A 22,802-nucleotide genomic window follows, 5' to 3' on the forward strand; every position below is an offset into this window, starting at 1 on the left:
GCAAAATTAAGAGGAAAACTAAGTGGAGAGTTTATCCATACCATGTTCATCATATGATGACTGCAGAATCAAGTGCTGACTCACATATATGCCACTAGAAAGCAAACACGATAGAGAGAACTTGCACTGTCACTAGGCACCACTTCAAACAGGGCAAGCCCAAGAAATTTTGCTGGGAGATAAGCCCCAGAAGTGGTGGGAGGTTCAGCTTCCCACAGATTTCTCCTCCCACCCATGAAATTTGCCAGGTGATTCCCCCTTGCACCCCTCAACCCCACTGTGGCTCAGAATTTGAGCTGAAAGTTCTTTGTCGAGAACATTTTTTTCAGTACCATCATAAGTCCTTCCATTTGTCATTTTGCTTTTGCATCAGTGGTTTGCTAGAAAGACAGAAATAGGTTAGACACTAAGCATGAAGACCAAAACGAATATAGCTATGCAATGCCACATGTGTTGCAAACATCATGAGATTTGAGCCAGTAATAATTAACTGGAAATGATTAGGAGCGGTAGTGAGCAATGAGCCAAAGCACACTTTCTTCTGCCTTGGGTTTCTTGGACAGCATTGAAAGTCCTGTTGGACTAATCAAGTGCTTGTTTTGCTAAAGAAATCTCCCAATGAATGGGAGAAGTCTGTCTAAATGAAAAAAAAAATACGTTGAATGTTACAGTGCCCAAAGCACTTGACAAAAGCTTAGAGGGATATAACATCTGAGAACAATAGGCTGTTTTCAGCTGCAATTGGCTGATTCATTTATTCTTCTGCGTCTTCATTTTTTCCTAGTCAGCAGGTGGGAAAATAACTCTTCATGGGTCTTTACAGAGGGAACAGGAAGCCAAAATGGCTGTTCAACTACTTAGTGTCCCTCCTTTAAATGCACACGCACACACAGAGAGAGAATGTGTGCCAGCCCTTCTTGGCCTTTGGCCAAGTACTTTGCAAACAGCCTACTGGTACAGTATTTGAAACGTGCATTGTACAGTTTGCCAGTGCTTAGCCTCATTTGATTTTGGTGTGTGCGCAAGTTTGTGTGTGAGTGAATGAGTGAGTGCATGTACTGAGTTCACGATCCATGACCTAATTTCCACCCAGCAGTTGAAGGATAGTAGGCAAATTGTGTCTGCTGTGTTAGAATTTACTGCAGCTCATCTTCAACTGGAAAAACAGGGGTGGGCAATGAAAAGATTTCAGAGCGTTGCTGTTCTCTGCCGTGCAAGGCCACTCATTCTGCACCCTCAGAAATGCCTCAGCTTAGCTCAAAGCATAGACTGTGGTAGCTTGGTCCTTGCTCACCTTAGAGACTGTCTTGTACTCTGTGTGCCATCATGGTCACTTAAATCTGCTAAGAACAGCGCAAATTGCTGAATCAGTGCACCAAGTACATATGACATGAGGAAGACATCAGGCTTTCTGGTTAGCTGACCATACTGATAGCATGGTCTCCTGTTTTCTCCTTGGCAGCCCCCCACCTCCGCAATGCCACTTCCACAGCAGCCTCTTGGCAAATAGGTGTTGTTGAACTCATCCCACCATTTATCCCCCCTCCCCCATTCCTGGTGTAGATCCTCACTTACCTCTTCTTCCCTGGTGGAGTATGTGTGCCATTTTGTGGTTCACCTCAGGTTGGGCTGGCCCTGGTTGCGATTAACCAGCATTTAAGGTTCAGACATAATGCTGCACTACTTTTCAATTGTGCAGCTGCACAGGTGGAGGAAAGAGGAAGAGGGAACTTACAAGTCCCAAGCTCATTAGTGTAATAAGCCATAGTTTATTTTTACATCTGAATGCTGCCATTGACTAATTGACACTTCCAGCATTCATGAGAGAGAGAGAGCTACAAAATGCTGGGATTCAAATTCTCTTGCTTAGGTCTCAGGACCATGTCACATTTATGTTCTACACAGTGTCTAGAAAATAGCTGGCGCTCTGTGAATGTGAAATAACAGTTGCAATTTTTCTAATGGCAGAAATAGTGCCAGGAGCATACACTCCGGTTTGAGCCTCACGAGTCACTTAGAATGTAATTGGATGGCTCTAGTTCTTTCCTCAGTTCTGAATCTAGCAGGGAATTGTATGAACTAAAAAATATTTGGTACCTTTTCCCTCTTCTTTCTTGGACTGTGTTTTTCAGATGATGAATTTGGAGACCTTTCGGGTACTGTGATTGATCAGAGTTATTGAGACTGCAAAAGTACTTTACCTGTGATTAATGGTTTCCCAGGCTTTCAGCACTTTAGGCAACAGCATTTTTTTCTTTTTATGGATGCTTACAGCATTACTATTAGGCTTTGGTTTTGCAGAATTAATCATTGCAAGGCTAGCCATCCTGGCTGCTGGAATTAATTCATTTGTCTGAGAATTAATTATAATCACACATCTATTGAGGCAATTAATAATATAGTAACATTTGCTTGAAATCCATGAGAAAGAAAAACTTTAGTTTCGTTAAGTGATTTTTTTTTTTTTTACAGATTTGAGGCATTGCTTTGGCTGCTATAGTGTGATGATGTGTAGTGAACTCTCAGGGGGAAATAATCTAGAGAAATTCTTGGATTTCTCAATACTGTCAACCTTTAAACTGAAATGGTAAAGGGCAGCAACAGATGTATCACACAGTGCAAATGTTCCTTCTGCTTTTTTTTTTTTTAAGACAAATAGAAGAGAAGATAAATGAGCCAACACTACTTGCCTCATTTCATGCTCATTTTTGTGAGTGTTCACAATCACCTTCCATTTCCTGCTATATTCAGCACCTGTGATCACATCTGTGTTTCGATGGTGTTCTTTACAGCAACATTTTCCTTTTGCTTAAATCTTCTTCACCACAATGTGGTTCCACATGTCCACATTTGTTACCAGTGGCTTTAATAACCCACTTGATCTGTTCAGTGACACCACAACACATTGTGTAATGTGATGGTATCATGGATGAAAATTATCAAAGTTTCTGGGTCACCACAGTCAGTAAGGCAGAAGTGTGGGCAAATGAGGACTGTGAGAGGAGTGAAAATGCAGCTGAGAAGCACCAGTGTCAGCCAGAAAGACAAAAAAAGGACACCAAATAGCACTGAAGCAGTGAAAATGTTTGGTGAGCATTTTCCCACCTAGGATTCGTTCAGCTGAATGCGTTGCTTTCAGAGTGAACCCTGACATTTGAAAATGTTTAGTGCATCTCTGACATAGACTCGTGAACATCAGCCTTAATCCTCAACCACCAAACACCAGCCCACATGGAGAGTGGTACATGTTTTGGAAAATTCTCCTGTTAGATAAATCTTGCTCTTTTTCAGGTAGAGTAGTTTGTGTTAGAAAGAAAGAAAAAATACATTTCAGATTAAAGGAGAATAATACAATTACAAACATACATATTAAATATCTAAAAGCAGCAGTCACTTTTAAAATCAAGAGCAGCAGATTCATACATGAAAGCCTACTTCGAAAACACAATAAGGAGGAAGCTGACTTAGAGTTAGATGAGATGGCCAAAATTGTTTTCATTTTTATAGATTATCATTATCAATTTAAAAAACACGACCAAACAGCTGTTTGCAGCTGCTGTACAACTCCACAGCCACCCCACTGCATGTTCTGTAGCCTGTGACAGAATTACAATGGGAGTTAAACTACATCACATCATGTCACATAGTGAATTCCCTGATATATATATTTTTTATAAGATATTTATTAAAGTTTTCAAAAATAATACATTGTGAAACAAAAAGAAAAGAAAAAACAAAAATACAAAAGTACAGAAATACAAAAATACAAAAATAAAAGCAATTTAAAAACACATAGAATTTCCACTTACTTATTTTCTTTTAACTTATTTTCCAGACCTCCTCATACCTCCCTTTCTTATATTCCAATTCAATTTGTTTGTTCAGCAAATCCTCACCACTGATTCTTTTAATTATTTCAGAACCTTATTTTCCGTATCTCTTAAACATTACAGCTGAAAACCACTTAATTTCTATCCAACATCATTCTAGCATTCCTTAATTTTACAATATTTCTGCAAATAGTCTTTAAACTTCTTCCAGTCGTCTTCCGCCGCCTCTTTTCCCTGGTCTCGGATTCTGCCGGTCATTTCTGCCAGTCCCATATAGTCGATCATCTTCATCTGCCATTCTTCCAGAGTGGGTAGATCTTGTGTCTTCCAATATTTTGCAATGAGTATTCTTGCTGCTGTTGTCGCATACTTAAAAAACATTCTATTCTTCTTTGACACCAGTTGGCCGACCATGCCCAGAAGAAAGGCCTCTGGTTTCTTAAGGAAGGTATATTTAAATACCTTTTTCAGTTCATTATAGATCATTTCCCAGAAAGCCTTAATCCTTGGGCACGTCCACCAAAGGTGAAATAATGTACCTTCAGTCTCTTTACATTTCCAACATTTATTATGGGGCAAATGATAAATTTTTGCAAGCTTGACTGGGGTCATGTACCACCTTTTCATAATATTCTCTCTCAAGGCATTACATGCCGTAAATTTCAAACCGGTGGTCCATAACTGTTCGCAGTCAGCAAACATAATTTATGTCCAATGTCCTGTGCCCACTTAATCATAACAGACTTCACCGTTTCATGCTGGGTGTTCCATTTCAGCAGCAAGTTATACATCTTTGACAAAATCTTGGTTTTGGGTTCTAACAATTCTGTTTCTAATTTCGATTTTTCCACCTGGAATCCGTGAATTCCCTGATAAGTCTGGCCCAGGCTCCAGGAAGCACAGAGCATAGAAACCCTGGTTGGTTATGTGGCTGCTCACAGCAGCTGCACTGGTCTCTACCCACCCCCACCACCAAATCTTTCTTTAAGGGGGGATATTTTTTTAAAAAAAGCCCTCAACCACCTTGTCTAACTTGGGTTAGCCAAACACACCCACCCTCAAATATTTCTCAGAATTTATCCTAATCCCACCCCGCAAACCATCAGAAAATCTACCTCCACTTTTTCAGGGATAGAATGGATCCTCACCCCCACCCCCCACCCCCACCCCAAAAAAGTGGAGGCAGATTTTCAGGACATCATGAGTTGTATCTAACATTAGTTTTACTCAGAGTAGAGTATACCCTTTGAAATTCATGGGCATGACTAATTTGGGTCCTTTCATTTCAGTGGATCTTAGTTGGATACAATCCCTTTAGTTCAGAGCTTGAAAGACGAATAATCAATGCTCTCTTAGATTGGTATGGTGTGTTTCATGGGACTGAGTAACAGTCCCGATTAATTTGAGGTGAAAATACTAAAAGTTCCAGATTAATTTGAGAGGAAAAGCTCGAAAGTGCCTAAACATTTTTTGAGTATCTGTGTAGTTCTTCATGAGTGGAAATGGAAAGTGGCAAAGTGATACAGTGCTAGTATTAATGATGGAGGGAGATAATGTGCCAAGCTTTCAGAGCAATTTACCAGCAGTGGTAAAGGTGTAGCAGTAGAATGGCTGTGCTGTGTAAACTTCACTTTTACTTTGTGCTTGCTGGGGAAAGTCAACATAGTTTTTGAAAGCAGCCATAAAATTTCGAGTTTCTTCACTGAAACCATGAGTGTTTGATTTTGCATTCCATCTAACCCGATCTATAGAGGTACCTAAATGCATGACGTATGAATGGCATCCTTGGATGAGATATATGGCCATGTTAGTTTCCTATTAAAGCACTCTCTTGCACTCTCATAGCATGTTTTGCCATACTGCATGCAGTGTGGCTGGGAAATGGTCATTCACAATTTTGGGAGGATGGTGGCTGCTATTTCTATTAACTCTGCTGAATCTTTGCTTTTGGTGGATTGTTAAAACAGCTGCACTCCCCTCTGCCTGGTACTCCACTCTGGCTGGTAACATTCTAAATTTTTGCTTGTTCTGTGTACAGTAGTCTGTAAAAACACAAACTCTCACCAGGACTTATCCAAAGTGTCTGGACATGGAATATCCTGTCTCAAGTTTAAAAGTGTAATGATATTAAAGCAGTGTTTAAGGCTGCAGTTCTAACTCCACTCAGCTGAGAGTAGAGATGGAAAGACCTGTCCATTTTGATTCTCTCAGTTTCTCCTTTTTCCAATCTTAAATTCAGCTCTCCATATTCCTGCAGCAATCAGCAACTTTAAAAATATCCTCATGAAAATCCATCAGCATTTTAGCGTGACTTTCTCCTAATAAACATATTTTTTTGCTTACAGTTTTGACTCATAGACACATTTTCCCAAGAATTTTTCCTAATGTACGTTGTTTTCACTAAGATAGTCATTTTTAATGCATGCTTTTACCTCATGTATTCACTTTGTGAACGTTGTTTGTTTGGAGGCCTGCATCACAATATTTGGATAAGTGTGAATTTCAATGGATGGCTACATTTTGGTTCTCATAATTGTTTTACAAAGTGTGAATTCAATAGATTTGTCTTTAAATGGGAATTGAATTGATTTTCTCCCTCATCTTCACCGGAACCCCACTTCTTAGTACACATGGCTAGAATTGTAATATAAACCCTTTGGGTCTTACTAGGGTTTGGCCCAGTGAGTAAACACTGGGTTGAGGATCATACACAGGCTGGTAAAGGCACCAAGTGAACTTCCATCCATGTTTGTCATCCAGTATAATGTTGACAACATCTTCACTGGATCCAGATGGCTTCCTAGTTTAATTCAAAGCACTCAGCATGACATTTGAAGCTCAAAATCAGCTCAGTCCATGACACATCAAGGATCACTTTCTATAATATGAACTTATTCATATATTCAGATCTTTCTCCAGGGGCCCGGCCTGTGTGTGGCCTTCCCCATCTGAGACTGAATGGGAAATTCCTTGGGAACAGGCCCTCACAGCGGTGTTTCATCTCTCTCAGCTATCAGGAGCCAGGCAAAGGTGGTTTTATTTCAGAAGTGTGGGCTGTTTTAAGTTTAATTTCTGGCTAGGTTTTGCTGCTTAGTTAGCTTCAGCTGTGTTAATTGTTTTTGTTTTTATTTTTTTATAATTTAAAATAAATAATCTGGTTAGCATTTATGTGAACAGGAACTCCTTGTTCATTGAACATAACATAAGGACATAAGAAGAGACCTGCTGTATCAGGTCAATGGTCCATCTAGTTCGGCATCCTGTTCTCACAGGGGCTGAGAAGATGCCTGTGGGAAACCAGCAAGCAGGATTTGAACACAACAGCAACAACTGAATTCTCTAGGATTTACTTCTGATTAGGCAGGGCTGGGATTACAGCCTTAATTTTAAACTGTGTGGCAAGTCTTTCATGCTGGCTGGGCTACCAGTAAAACAATTTGAGCCTGCAAACAGGTAACTTTTAGTTCCAAGGAACAATTCCCCTCAGAAGCCCTAAAAGTGTTTTGCTGCAGTTGAATTTTGTAACAAAACAAAACATGGGAGGACAGTGATGCTGTGTGTGGATTCCAATACGTAAGTGTAATGAGATATGGGGCTGCTTGTGTGTAAGCGCTTAGACTCTCAGAGTTTTGTAGTCAGTTTCAAAACTCCCCCTCTCCGCGGAGCCATCGGTGCATGGCTGCCTTAATCGCTGGCAGAATCCGTCAGTGGGCGTTTCCGGAATTTCTTCCAACATAAGAGTTCTTTGACAGAAACTCTACGCCTTGATTCTCTACGTGACAGCTTCCTGCGTAGAGTAGGCGTCCCAAGGGGAGGTCCTGAGCTCTCCCCGCTGTTCTCACTGGAAGCGTCTCGGAGCCGTTCCTCCGACTCGGCTTCCTCTGAAACTCTCCCTCTCCCCCTGCTGGTTCCCTCCTCAGCATCCGAGGGTCTCCTAGCCTCCTGGAGCCCCTCCACCACCTGAAGCTCCGATGGCAGTTCCCTGACAGTAAGGGAAGGGAGGACATCAATTCTGGAGAAAAAGGCTAGTGTACAAGCAACTGTGTAGACCAGGCATAGGCAAACTCGGCCTTTCAGATGTTTTGGGACTACACTCCCATCATCCCTAGCTAACAGGACCAGTGGTCAGGGATGATGGGAGTTGTAGTCCCAAAACATCTGTAGGGCCGAGTTTGCCTATGCCTGGTGTAGAGCTGTATACAGGATAAAAATGCTATGACACATGAAAACAGTGACACTGAGGGAAAGAGAGGATGTTCCAGGCGCAAGAACATTGTGTTCTTGTGTGTGTATGTGTGTCACAGGATATCCTTTGATCAGCTGGAATTCCCGTCACCCATAATCCAACTATGTCTCTTACCAGGCATATTCCTGGTACAGTGGTACCTCTGGTTATGGACGGGATCCGTTCTGGAGGCCCGGCTGTATCCTGAAAAGTCTGTAACTGGAGGCACCCTTCTGCGTACGCACGCAGCGCGATTGAGCGCTTCTGCGCATGCGCGCGTGGCAAAGCCCAGAAGTATACACTTCCTGGTTGGCTGCGTTCGCAACCCGAAGTTTACGTATCCAGAGGGATACGTAAGCAGAGATACGACTGTATTAGCAATAGCTACAGTGTCATTATGATATTCCAGGTAGTTTTTGTCTGTTGCAAGAGTTATTGGTGTGTAGAAACAGCAAAGGAAGGTCAGATCAGGACAGATAAAACTTTTTTAAAAAAATGAAACCAAGAAGCTTTGTAACATCTACATCTGCTGCGGCAGCTATCAACGAAGAACCCCAGGGAGCTTTCAAACTCTGCAATTTTCAGAGGACATCTCTTTCATGCTGGCTTTCCAGTCGATGGGTCCCACTCTTCCTCTCTCAGTTGCTCGTTCTTCCTCCATTCCTTCCTCTTTCTTGTGCAATTAAAATCTCCAGGCACTTCCATGGTTTATTGGGATGCAGAGGAGGAATTGGGAAAGCGCTGGATGTTTTTCTAAGTGATTCCATATGGTCCTCCACTGCTAGCAGAAGCTTCCAGTTTGCTTCCAGTTCCCTCCGGTGTGCATTTACTTTTGTAGACAACGAAAGATCCAGTTATTTTTCCCATAAAGATTAGATTGGCAGAAAAGAAGACATTTTGCCTGCAAGAGCCTTAGTGCAGGCCAGAACGAGGAACACCCAGCTGCCTGGCTCAGACTCCTCTCTAAGTGTATCCGCTCCAGGGGAATAAAGAGAAAGATTTATACCCATGAATAGTTCTTCAGGATACTTGCCAGGCACAGTAGAAATACTCGGCTAGCTTTTCTGCACAAACCCTGCCATGTTTTGTTACTGTCAGAAGGGCATAGGCTTATGGGATGATGCAGGATACCAGAGGAGGAGCAGAGATCAGTTTTGGACATCAAGTCCATGGGCACTTAGGCACAGCAGTTTAATATAGATGTATGCACAGCAAAGGGACGTGGGTGGTGCTGTGGGTTAAACCACAGAGCCTAGGACTTGCCAATCAGAAGGTCGGTGGTTCGAATCCCCACAACGGGGTGAGCTCCCATTGCTCAGTCCCTGCTCCTGCCAACCTAGCAGTTCGAAAGCACGTCAAAGTGCAAGTAGATAAATAGGTACTGCTCCGGGTGGGAAGGGAAACAGCGTTTCCGTGCACTGCTCTGGTTCGCCAGAAGCGGCTTAGTCATGCTGGCCACATGACCCAGAAGCTGTACGCCGGCTCCCTCGGCCAATAAAGCGAGATGAGTGCCGCAACCCCAGAGTTGGTCACGACTGGACCTAATGGTCAGGGGTCCCTTTACCTTTACCTTTATGCACAGCATCCACATGGCATTGCCCTCATCAAGTATTTTCTTATTTAATCCAGATTTGCCATTTCTGCAGAAAATTGAATAATTAAAAAGAACACATGGAAATGGTAAATCCAGCCTCCCAACTAAACTTGGATAGCATAACAGTGGTTCTAAACCAGACCAAAGGAATGAAGTTTTGGCAGAAAAGTGGCAGAAAAGTGCTTCGCAGAAGCTCAGTGAGGCCCTGATAGATGTCCGTGAATTTGATAGCAACATGCTTAACTCACGCCATGTCTTATGTGTTATCTGGGAATCAAAGGGAAAATAAGTGAAAGGTGTGGGGGAAAGTGATTTTGCTACTCTGCTTTTTACTATTCAAAAACTATAGCTTGTATTTAGCAGCACCAACCATTTTCGAGGTGCAAATAGTCACAAATGTGTACCATTAGGCTGAAAGCTTTTGGCAAAAGTGGTGATGGACAGTCTATGGTAAAGGAAAGGTGCTATGCATCCTATCACCATATGCTCCAGTGTTTAACCTTTTCACCAAACACAGTTCCTAGAGTTGAAATTTGATTCAAACGAAGCCTTCCTTGGCAGTGGGATAGTTTTGCCTATTGCTACCACAACGAAGAGGGATGCGGGTCGCGCTGTGGATTAAACCACAGAGCCTAGGACTTGCCAATCAGAAGGTCGGGGGTGAGCTCCCGTTGCTCAGTCCCTGCTCCTGCCACCCTAGCAGTTCAAAAGCACACCAATGTAAGTAGGTAAATCTGGCGGGAAGGTAAACGGCATTTCCATACGCTGCTCTGGTTCACCAGAAGCAGATTAGTCATGCTGGCCACATGACCCGGAAGCTGTATGCCGGTTCCCTCGGCCAATAAAGCAAGATGAGCGCCACAACCCCAGAGTCAGTCACGACTGGACCTAATGGTCAGGGGTCCCTTTACCTTTACCTACCACAACGAAAGGACATGCACAACTTGAACGCGGTCCCATTTGACATACATTTAAAAATCAACAATGACAAAACAATTGCTATGGGTTATTGTTGATGGGTACCATTCCCCCCATTTGCCTTGTTTTTGCTGCTGACTTTTGTGGAATAAATGGACCTGCTGATGTGTGACAACACAAGCCCTACTAACAAGGGCTAGCAGTGAGGCAAGATGCTTATTACAAAAAGGACAGATGAACAGTGATTTATGATTTGGTTCCATTGAAATGCCTTGGAGCTATATATTTTCCGATAGACACTAGCCTGCGGGTCTCTGCAGAAACCGTACAATCATCTGTGAAAAGATGACTCAGATCCCTGGGCTCTGAAAGTCTGGGGAGCAAACTGCTGCATGCCTTTCACACTCTTTTCACATAGCATGCATTCTGCTTTGTGCCTTTCCAGATGTGTTTGCTGGTGGTGTTGACAGTGACACTGTTCAGTTCCAAGAGATTCCATCTCATGCTAGGGACCTTAACAGTGCAATCCTGTACATGTTTACTCAGAAGTAAGCCCCAATTAGTCCAAAGGGACTTACTTCCAGGTAAGCAGGAATATGATTGCAGCTTAAATCCAGTAGTGCTGCCTCTACGTCTCTATGATTGGGGCGGAGGGGAGTGCATAACTATCATAATTTTTAGTGGAGGGGTTTTGTGGTTTTTTTGAAGTGCCTTGACTATTGCATAAGGGCAGACAGAACTGAAATTCCAGTTTTCCACATGGATGTGCAAGGAATTTGTTATCTTGAAAAACAACACTATAATGAAGTCTGTTTTGAGGAAGGGTTTATTTAGCGAAGGCAGATGTTGTAGGGCAAGGAAGCAGTACTGAGGAAAGTATAAAGGGGCGCGTCAGTGAGGTGAACAAAGGGTGACCATAATGCATTAGGTTTTTTGTTTGTTTTTTTACAAAGGGGATTAAGGGAAAGATGGAATTGAAATGTAGTTTGGAGCAGAACAGTAGGAAGTCTTTAAATATGAAGACTAGGGGTCTTATTGATGCATAAAATTAAGGAAACTAGTACATTGGTTTTGGTAAGTTATTGTTGTGATACAAAACTAGACAAGTTGTTTTCATGGGGAAATATTTTCTTTAGTATTGTAAAAATTGGTTCAAACCAACAAACAAGGAGACAATCATTGTCCGGCTGGTCTAGTTCTCTCATTTGTGACATCTCAGATTTCACACAGTGCCTCTGTGTCAAATTCGCACCCTGTTTCAAGGGTCTTTCTGAAAGGTTTTCAAGCTCTTGACAAGGGAGTGCTTGAATCCCACAAGAGGACTGCGTGGCATCAGAAAATTATGGTTTGGGTCAACCTTAACTTAGTTGAAGAAAAGTGAGGCAACAAGAGGTAAGGAAAGCAAATGGCTAGTCAGGAAGAGAAATGACCAAGGCACAGACAAGAAATTTGGCACTGAATGACAGGTTTTGAATATGGTAGTCAGGAACATGTGAGTTGTATTGGGCAACAGCCTACAGATGATATTCTGAATTGTGTGTACACAGGATTTCTATGAAGCTGTCTTAAAAGTGCTGGGAGATGAAGATAACAATGACCATGAAGAAGCAAAGCTCAAGGAAGGATTGAATGAGATCCCAGAAATCTACAAACTACACCAAGAAATACTGGAAGAGCTGGAAGAAAAAGTTCTCAATTGGTAAGTGAATTAGCAAGGCCTTTATACCATCTCCGGACGGCATCCATTTCCCGACATCCTGAAATCTTTAGGAAAACCAAGCACCTATTTATTTTGAATAGAGGGAGAATCAAAAGTAACTGAATGTGAGACAGCTTGCCTCTGTGATGGCCTCACCCTGAATGCTAAGAGGCTATCCTCCACCCTGAGATTTTACATTATATCTGTTACAAGAACATGGTAGCATGATCTGTAAGAACTCCAGATGCTATGCACTCAGGCATTATATATCTGGCTACTGAATGACCTCATTTTCAATAGATTCCAGATATGTTTCCTCTACCATTGTTAAAGTACATTTTGCTGGAAGGTTGGGATCCCGATAACAAGATAGTAAGTCACAGATACCGTCTGCAGTATTTGTGTAAGTGAAAAGAGATGTGCAAAAGCCACACTGAGCCTGAATGGATAGGGTGGGATATCAACATTTTAAATATATAGAACCTATTTATTTGCCATCAAGACAAATAATAGCCCACCAACCATATATTGTGCTTGTGGGACGTTTGACGAAATCCTTGTTTTCACAGTCCTGGGCCAGCTCCCCGAACAGGAGGTTTGTTGAGGTTCTGCTGGGCCACCAGATGTGGCCAGTGGATTGTCTTCAGATAGGTGTGTTGCATCATGTGTGGACCTGGAGTATTAAAAAGGCCTGTTCTTCACAAAGCAGCTCAGGGCTGATAAATGGGAATGGCTGTGGGCAGCATCCAGTAGAGGTGGGAAAGATCCAAACCAAAGACCCCCTCGGCTGTTTCCCACAGTGGCTAATACGGCTTCCTTGGGAAGCAAAGAATAGGAGATGAGGGCAATAGCACCCTCCTGCTCATGTTACCCAGCAACTGGCAGTTAGAGACATATTGCTTTCAGTTCTGGAGACAGGGTATACAGTCACCATGACTAGTAGCCAATGACAGCCTTATCCTCCATGAATTTGTCTAATCCCTTTTTAAAAAAACAACAACAACAACACTCAAGATGGCAGCCACATCTTGTGGCAGTGAATTCCATGTGTGTGTGTGTTCCTTTTGTCTGCACACTAGTCTTCCACCATGTGACATCACTGGATGACCCTGGGTTCTAGCGTGATGAGAGAGGGAGAAAAACACCTCCCGGTCCACTGTCTCTGCACCATGCATAATCTTCATATGCCTGTATCACAGGCATAGGCAAACTCCGGCCCACCAGATGTTTGGGACTACAATTCTCATCATCCCTAGCAAACAGGACCAGTGGTCAGGGATGATGGGAGTTGTAGTCCCAAACATCTGGAGGGCCGGAGTTTGCCTATGCCTGCTCTATCATGACCTCTCTTACTTCCCTGTTTCCTAAATGAAAAAGCCCCAAATGTCGTAACCTTTTCATTTGTTTGTTTGTTTGTTTATCCTGATGTGGCTTTAGGGAAGATCACCAGAAAGTGGCTGACATTTTCCTCTCCAGGGAATCAAGGTTCATTCACCACACGGCTTACATTATGCAGTTTGATAGGAATTTGGCTTTGCTGGATGAAGCCCGCCTTAAAACTTCCCAGCTGGATACTGTCGTTCGGGAATTTGAGGTAAGGGCCCTCAGTCCTTTCCTCACACTGCTTTAGGACTGTCCTGTAGTTCTCTTTATCACTCTCTCCTTCCTTCCTTGTGTGCCCTCCCTTCAGAGCTCAGAAAGGGTCATGTAGGGGGGTATTAATGATGACTCAGTTCAGGGATAGCTTTGGAGGAGGGTTAAGTCTGGAGGAGTACCTATTAGATCCACTTGCACACCTTCAAGTGAGAAGAATTGGGGTTGCTTGTGCCCTTATGTATGGAATGCAAGGGCTGCTATAATAAAACAACAACAACAATGAATGTGTGATCATCCATTCTCACATAACTGTGGGCAGCTATGGGAGATGGAAGCAGCAAGAATTCTAGGTCAGGGATTGTCTTGTTACTGAGCACTCCATACCTGACACCAAATGTATGGGAACTAAGTAATTCCTTCATCCTCTGTCCTGCACATTACCGCAACCTGGCCTTTGCTAACTTGCCAACAGTCTCAGAGGTTATCTTTCCAGCTGTCACAGGGAAAACCATAGGGCTAATGTGCTCATGCTCAGTGTAGAAGGAATTTAGAATCCCTGAACGGGACTAATGCAAACTTTGTCCCTCTCTTCTGCTTCCTGCCACAGTGACGCTTCTTCTTCTGGTGGTGATGCACACAATGTCAGCCTTAATATATATCCATTTCTCCATTTGTAAAGGGTAGGGGAGGAGAGGTAGTAATATTTACTTATCTGACAGAAAAGGTTACGAGGATAAATTGGCTGCTGTATTTTTAATGTGGCTTGGGCTGTCAGGCCCTTGAGATATGGATTATGTCTCCCTCTGCAGCACATCTGAAATATTAATAATGATAATTCATTAAAATGACCGTTTGTCAACATTTGCCCGTGGATATTTCACTGTCTGAACCCTTGAGGCCAAAATTGTAAAAATGGAGTCTAAGAATGCTGCTCTGAAGGCTTTGATCGGAAAGGCAGACTTCTAATTGCAATAATTGTTTTGGGGGGCTTATCTCAAACTTGGTTATCCTGTGGGCTGTGCTTCCTTGTTGCCCAGGTATTCAATGTACTAGAGTCAAAAACTGCTTGTCTCAAAGGCAATGACAGTATTCTCACCAGCAGGGATATATTCACAAAACCCATCTCTGTGTGTTTGATATTCAGAGCATATTCATACCACAGATTTTATCTGGTTTAATACTTACTCTCTTTCCCCAGAGAACCTTGTAAGCTATAATTTTGTGAGGGGGTAAAGTGGAAGAAACTGAGAACTCTCTGTTAGAATAAAGACAGGAAGGAGGTTTAGATGTGCTAACAGCACCTGACTTAGTTCTGCTCCTTCAGGGGCTGCATATTCATTGACTATGAGAAGACTATGGGATTCTACACTTACAGCAACATATGGGGTTGGTTCATCTGAAAGCCTTCTAGACATAGATTCTTACTTGAAAACACATTTTCTAAGGTAATGTTTGCAGGGCAGAGAATATGTTTTCCAAACACTTCTATTCCACTAAGTCTGTCCGCCTTTAATGTAACAGAAAATTGTCAGTCCGTTTACCAGCAGTGGGGAATGTCTGACCCATGGGCCTCATTGGGGCTGCCAGGCCTCCCCATTTGGCCTAGGACATGGTTTGGCCCACCATGTCCATCATCTAGTGTCATATGGTGCCAATTTCAATTTGAGGAATCAATCTTCCTTTACAGCTGCGGCTGCATTCAAGGGAGACTTGCAAAGGACGCATTGGGAGCATGTATAGAGTTCTTCCCAGAAGTTTAACTCACCTGTTGTGATTTAAATCATATGACATTAGCTGACTGACAGGTGCATGGCTCTCTGTCTCCGCCCTTCACTAACTAAAATTCAAAGGATTTTTTGGTGGAAACCATAACAGTTAGAAGGGTATAAATCCTATATAAATTTGTATTGTAGATACCAGAGCTTAGGTCAGGATTGATGTAATTATCATTTTGGAAACCCTAATGCTGGTAGCAGGTGCAAATTATGACCCTGAATAGGGGTCAAATTCAGGGAGCTGCTCTCCTTTAGTAGTAGGGTCTTTGTTTTTGTTCTTCCTTTTCTTGCCACCTGCCAAAAGTAACATATTTCCTTCAGCAACCAATCCACTGGCATTTTCTGGCCTCAGAATACCCTAGATACAGCAGCATTCTGGGGCACTGTGGGAGGAAAATGGCTGCCACCACAAAAAGATAGCAGCAGCCATATTTTTTTTAGCAGCAGCCATTTTCCTCACTACCACCACCATGCTCCAGAAGAATGTTGTGTTTGGGGCATGCTGAGATCCAGAAAACTAATGTGGGGGCTCTCTCTCTCTCTCTCTCTCTCTTTTTAAAAAAAGTTCAATTTTTAATGTCCCCATAGGCAGCAATGGAAAAATAGGGGAAAAGATAAAAATAAAAAAGGAAGATTTAACTGTTTCTGGGATCAACCCCCCAATTTTCACCACATACATTTTTGGGGGTGGGGAGAGATTTGATCTTAGCCCCAGTAATACACTCTCAGATTCTGCCTTCCCTAATTCTGATATGTATGTCTAAACTGTCCTCCCAGTTCACCAATTCAGAGGTAAATTAGTGCCTGACCCTATATCCAGAAAGGTCCCGACTCTCTTTGAGTTTATGCTTGGCAGCTGAATGTGTTCTATTCCCTTGGGACTAATGCAGAGTCTTGCCTTAATCCTGCTCTTTTTTTTCTGGCACATAAATCAGTACAGCTCTTCTGAAGATGCCTTTGGTGTGTTTCAGATCAATGGTTCTTACTCTGCCCTTTCCCCATCTCCCTCACAATGCCCCAGGAAGCAGGGTCAGAATGTATTTCACAGGAACGTCACAGACCCTACTATTAAGTAAGGGATAAAAGTTGCCGTGTTAATGCTTTTATCTCAGCTTGGTGTGTTGCCCCTCAGTTCCGCTACAATTGGAGTTAATGGGATTTTTATTGGAGTCGTAAATCTGAACTCAGAAGGTTCCTGTGGGTTTGGGTTTTGCTTCGCGTTTTTGTATCCTTGATCTTCTCCCCACTCACAACAGTATCCAAATAGGAATAACACTCAGCAACTTCGTTTAAAGGGATGGTGATGGAAGAAAGGCAAATCTCTCCTGTACAGTGGTACCTCGGGTTACAAGCACCTCAGGTTACAAACATTTCGGGTTACAGACTCTGCTTAACCTCGGGTTAAGAACTTTGGCCCAGGATGAGAACAGAAATGGCAGCGTGGTGGCAGCGGGAGGCCCCATTAGCTAAAGTGGTACCTAGGTTAAGAACAGTTTCAGGTTAAGAACAGACCTCTGGAACAAATTAAGTTTGTAACCAGCACTGTATCACTTTTGTAACCAGCACTGTATCACTTTGGACCTCTGGAACGGACCTCTGGAACAAATTAAGTTTGTAACCAGCACTGTATCACTTTTGAAACTGATCCTGATCCTGATCCTGATCCTGTTTCCTCCGTATTTGCCATTTCCACTGAAAATTTGACCGGGGGGGGGGGGGGAATCTGCAAAACTTGCAAATATGGATGAAATGAGGTAGGGGAAAATATGGAGTGACATTTTGATGAGGACAGCATTGTGTGCATGCTGAGAAGATCCTCCATGCACGAACAGCACCGAGTGGACAATAGACAGCTGTGTTGAAGCAGCCATCACTGCATGATGATGGTGAGGATCAGAAACTGAACAGACGCCGCTTCCCCTTTCACCGCAAATCCAAGACAAGAAAAGCAGCAGCAGCAGGTGGAAATCTCAGGGAAGGACTGCAGCTCAGTGGTGGAGCATCTGCTATGCATGCAGAATGTCCCAGCTTCAATCCCCAGCATCTCCAGGTAGAACTGAGAGAAAGCCCTGCCTGAAGTTCTGGCGAGCCACTGCCATTTACTATAGACAATACTGACTTTAATAATAATAATAATAATAATAATAATAATAATAATAATAACAACAACAATTATTATTATTATTATTATTATTATTATTATTATTATTTATTACTTTATTACTTATACCCTGCCCATCTGGCTGGGTTTCCCCAGTCACTCTGGGCGGCTTCCAAGAGGAGATTAAAAATACATTAAAACATCAGTCATTAAAAACTTCCCTAAACAGGGCTGCCTTCAGATGTCTTTTAAAAGTAAGATAGTTGCTTATTTCCTTGGCATCTGATGGGAGGGCGTTCCACAGGGAGGGTGCCACTACTGAGAAGGCCCTCTGCCTTGTTCCTTGTAACTTTGCTTCTCGCAGTGAGTGAACCGCGAGAAGGCCCTCTGCGCTGTAACTTAGCGTCCGGGCAGAACGATGGGGGCGCAGACGCTCCTTCAGATGAATCAATGGTCTCATTTCAGTATAAGGCGGCTTTTGAAGGTTCCTAACGCAAACTCCCTGGGTTTCTCCTTTGTTTTCTTTGTTGAAGCTGCTATGGAAACTTAGGTGGAAAGTAGCAAATGGATGAGACAGTAAGTTGTGGCAACGACGTCCCATCAGAGACATGGCTATTCATTTTTAATGGCTCCAGGGCTGGCCAAGGCAGCCTGGATTGTCGCAACCTGTTTCATAGTTCATCCATGCCAGATGACCCTTGTTAACTTTTGACTGAAGTTTGTTCTCAGACTTGGAAACAGGAGGAGGAGGAGTCGCAGTAACAAGATGCTTATTTCTACGTTACTTGTTTGTTTCCCTGTCGAGATATTTCCATTCCGTTTTCAAGGCATGAGACTTTACAAAACAACCCACAACGTAGCGAGACAAGTACAATTAAAGAACACTGAGGATCCAAAAACACACAAACTCAACCCTAAGATAATAAACACATGACCAAAATTAAATGTAGAAAAACAATCCAGAGAGCCAGAACAAACATCTAATAATTTTAGCAGCGGCAGGGATCAAAGGCTTGTTGAAAGATGATTCAACTGCTGGTGGAACCTAAGTACACAGAGAAAGAGCTAATCCAAGCTCTTGGAGCAGTGAGTGCTGCCCTCACAGAAAAAGCCCTCTCATATATTACCATGAGTGATAGATGCATGTGTTGCATCAATGATTGGGCAACTGTAACAGGCTGCTGGAAGCTTCAGTCAGTGCAGAATCATGTGACCCCATTGTACCTGCTGCACTAACTGTTGGTTCAGCTCTAAGTGCAATTTAAGTTGCTCATTGTTAGCTTCATAGCCGTGGATTGCTTGGGACCAAGCCACTTGTGGGACCATCTCCTCCTATATGAATCTGCCCATATGTAGAGCTCTTGAGCATGTCGCTGCTTTCCGATGTATTATTTGTTTCTTTTTCTATGAAAAACATTTTCAAAATAGTTTTCAAAAAAGAAGATAAATTACATTAGAAAAAATAGGAGCAGAAACAGCGTGCCCCCTCCCGAGACAATAAGATAATTCAAATATGGTACTTGCCATCAGTTTTGAGTCTCTGCTAGTGATAACTTACACAACTCCCCTCACCTTGACTCAGCTCTGTGACAAAATACTTTCTACTAATTGAACCATGCAATGGCAAGCCTAGTTTTCCCCCCAGCCAAGACTGTGTATACTTTTTCATGCAGTTGGTTATATTCAGAGCTGCTGTTTGGGGGAAATGAAACAATTTTCATTTGCTAATACATCTTAAAACTTATGCCAGAAATTCTGTATTAAAAGGAAAAGAGTAGCCTGCTTTCTGCTCTGTGTTTACCTCGGTAATCCCCGCCTGCTTTTCCAAAGGAAAGTGGTCCTTTCACTTTTTAATACCATTTGTGAGCATGTCACAATAGAGAAGAACAGTGTTGAGGTCAATGGGCCATATCTCGCCAGATGTGTCAAATAGTCATGAAGGCACATCTATTTTCTCTGCTAGCCCTATGATTAGCTACTGAGCTCATGTCAGGCCCCCACTGTATACTCACGACCTTTTAGCCCAAGTGAAGAGACACTTGTCCTGTGGATTGCGCACAGCACTAATGTCAACTTCTTCTGGGAAAGTTCTTGGATTTTATATTAGCCTTGAGATACTCATGCATTATAAATATCAAGCTGCTTGTGGCAGGAACCCTCCAGCTGGCTCCAGTCAACCAGCTGTAGCCACAAAAATATACAAGGGTCACTTGAAATCTGTAGTCGCATGGAGTCTGATTTCTAAAGTCTATTTTGACTATCGACCAAAATATAAATAATCATGAAAATTTAATATTGGGTTTTAGTTTCATTTTGAAACATTGTGGACAAAAGGTCAGCTCCTGGAGACTACCTGGGCACATCTTCTCTCTGACAGCGCTTTAAATGTCTCTCTTGCCAGTCATGTGAACCTGGATGGATGACTGATTATTTTCTGATTGTGGATGTCTGAGCTCTGACCTTCACCCTTCTTATTTTCCTTCTCTTGAGGACAGCAGTTTCGTGGTGGGAGTCCCTTGAATGTGAAACATCAGCTCTTGAAAGTGGTGCAGCGCATATTCCAGTACCATGTGCTCCTCACAGGTAAGCAAGATATAAAACATGCCACTCCCATGATCGGAGGCTCCTCCTTTTGCCTGGTTTGTTCCTAGCTTATAGTCATTCTCAGGCATTATCGCCCTTGAAAGTCAACCTAGAGCTTATCCGCACATCCTCTTGTCCCACTGTCTTCCTCCAGGGAAAACCGCTTTTTAGTGCTCAGTCGGTGCAAATAACAATTTGGATTTTCCACAAAACATTGACAGAGCAATACTAATGAATCTGAAGAGGCAGAGGCAGAATGAAGATAGAGCAGGAATCCCATACACTCTGAGAGAATCCCAGTAACTTGTGACTCATAGCACACTTGACTTAAACATTTCAACCTTTTGTTTTCAATGTTATCATGGATTTCTCTCAGTGACAGCAACTCCACTGAAAAATGGAGTGGAGAGTCTGTAGCTCTGTAGCAGAGAACATACTTTCCAACATGTAAGATTATTGTCTTCTCCACTTTAAAAGGCCTCGGGTTGCAGGAGTGTGAGGATAGTCTTTCTTCTGAGATGTTGTAGAGTTTATGCCAATCAGAAAATACTGTATTAAACTCTATATCCCTTCCTTCTCAGACAAATGTAGGGGCAGCCAACATGCATTGGAAGGAAACAGAGTGTGGTAGCTGATCTCATCCCCAATGGATTCTGAGAACAGACCTTGTGCACATGGGCTAGGCTCTGTATACAAGATCAGAAGCCACTTGCTTATGCATAGGATCTGTTCCCAAAGTCTACTAAACACATGTATGTCAGGAACAAGGCCTGATCCTATGCTTCCGCTCCTCCCCATGAATGTTCAGCATCCGTTGTTTTGTGTCAAGCTGTATTTGTAACCCCAATGTTTCTGCCTGCCAAATGTCACCTTCATTATCACTGCTGGAAGCCTGGAAGCCATCAGGAGAGCAGAAAAGAATAGAAAAGTGAAAAGCCTGGCAGGCTGGGTTGAAAGCAACCTCATCCCAAAGCAAAGCATGTTAGATGAGTCCACAGGAATTCCAGTTATGGAGCATTTCAGGCATAAAGATGGGCAGGTGGCGGGGGTGGCCCATGTCTTTTGGTGGAGAGTGACATACGATGAAGTTTGCAGGGGGCGGGCAATGGGAAGAAATCCCACCCATATTCAGCAAGTGGTAAAAAAAGCTTCAGAACATATTAGAAAGAACTGAAATCAATGGACTAGAACAAAGGGAACTTCCCGAAGAGAACTTCACAGCACTGATTAGAAGTACTTTCATCTTGGTCCAAGAACATTGATCATAAGTCCAAAGAAATGCCGTCTTCCCAGTGGTTCCTGTTTTTTGTAGGGGGGTTTTTGTTTTTGCAAGAACAGCAGCGCAAGTGACTACCAGATGCCAATGCGTGATTTTGCTGGGTGATTTGGTTTCCTCCACAGATGCTAAGCAAGGGGGTGTTAGTTCACTACAACTATCTTAATAGGTCCATGCATCTGTTTCGTACATTAAACAGATTTGTTTGCTGTAAAATTATGTTGTAAGCCAGCCAGAGTGGCTGGGGAAACCCAGCCAGATGGGCGGGGTATAAATAATAAAATTAGTAATAGTAGTAGTGAGATGACTTTGGTGTATTCACATATAGCAGGGGTGGTTAAACTGTGACCCTCCAACGGTTGCTGGACCAGAACTCTCATCATTATCGGTCAGTGCTAGGGCTGATGGGAAATAGGGTCCAATGAGAGCCACTGGCTAGCCACCCCTGGCATATAGCATGCCTGTAAACAGCTTGCCTGCTGTATAACAAGCCCTGTGAATGTCACACTCCCATTAGCTACCAGATACTATAAGATGTCTTCCTGATCTGAGCACCAGTACAGCTTTCATGGACAGGTCTGACACTGGGTGTTAACAAGGTTTTCTTTTGTCTGCACTGATCTAAAAAAAAGGATCATTCTTTGGGGACTAGTTCAATGTTACGTTGCCCTGTCCAACTTTAATTCAACTACAATGAGAAGTTTTCTGTCAATTTCATTTGCTAGGAAAAGGGAGGGGAAAGGTTTTCAGGTAGCAAGAAATGCAGATACTCTGGAGTGCATGTGCTCTGTAAGTGGGAAGACTGTTAGTTGGTTGATCCCTAGTCAACTTTCCAGAGAACATAACAATGACCTCAAAAATCATTGACTTAGAACCACTCATGGAACTGTACTGCTGGAGGGAGAGGTGGCTGATATTTGCTGCTTGCTCCTTTCCCCTGTAGCTCTCTCTGCTCTCTGAAAAGCTGCTGAAGAGTGCTTTGAGATCCTCAAGTGTAGGAGATGGTATGGGGACTGCAGTGAAAAGGAGACAAAAATTGCCTCCCCTCCTCCTTCCGGTGGGAACCTCAGCTGGATTGTAGTTCCTTCTGTGACTCTGGATCCAACCTGCTGCCCTTGCTCCTGTCAAGCAAATGTCTTGAACTCTGCAGTTGTTTGGATCCACACCTTCCTCATCTGTACAATCTGCTATTGACCCTTTTGCCC

At 42.9% G+C, this 22,802-nt stretch overlaps 1 protein-coding gene across 5 annotated transcripts in view; it reads left to right on the forward strand.

Moving 5' to 3' along the window:
- Positions 1–22,802, forward strand: part of FGD5 (FYVE, RhoGEF and PH domain containing 5) — a 130,767-nt gene that overhangs the window by 69,650 nt on the left and 38,315 nt on the right. For 4 of the 5 annotated variants that reach the window (XM_081852282.1, XM_081852283.1, XM_081852280.1 and 1 more), the window contains exons 6-8: positions 12,115–12,266; positions 13,704–13,860; positions 20,234–20,321. In XM_081852282.1, coding sequence (XP_081708408.1) covers positions 12,115–12,266; positions 13,704–13,860; positions 20,234–20,321 — 397 coding nt within the window. The remainder of the gene's footprint in view (positions 1–12,114; positions 12,267–13,703; positions 13,861–20,233; positions 20,322–22,802) is intronic. The other variant, XM_081852281.1, reaches the window with a different exon arrangement.

The sequence above is a fragment of the Podarcis erhardii genome (genome assembly GCF_964252035.2).
Source record: "Podarcis erhardii genome assembly, chromosome: 2".
Classification (NCBI taxonomy): Eukaryota; Metazoa; Chordata; class Lepidosauria; order Squamata; family Lacertidae; genus Podarcis; species Podarcis erhardii.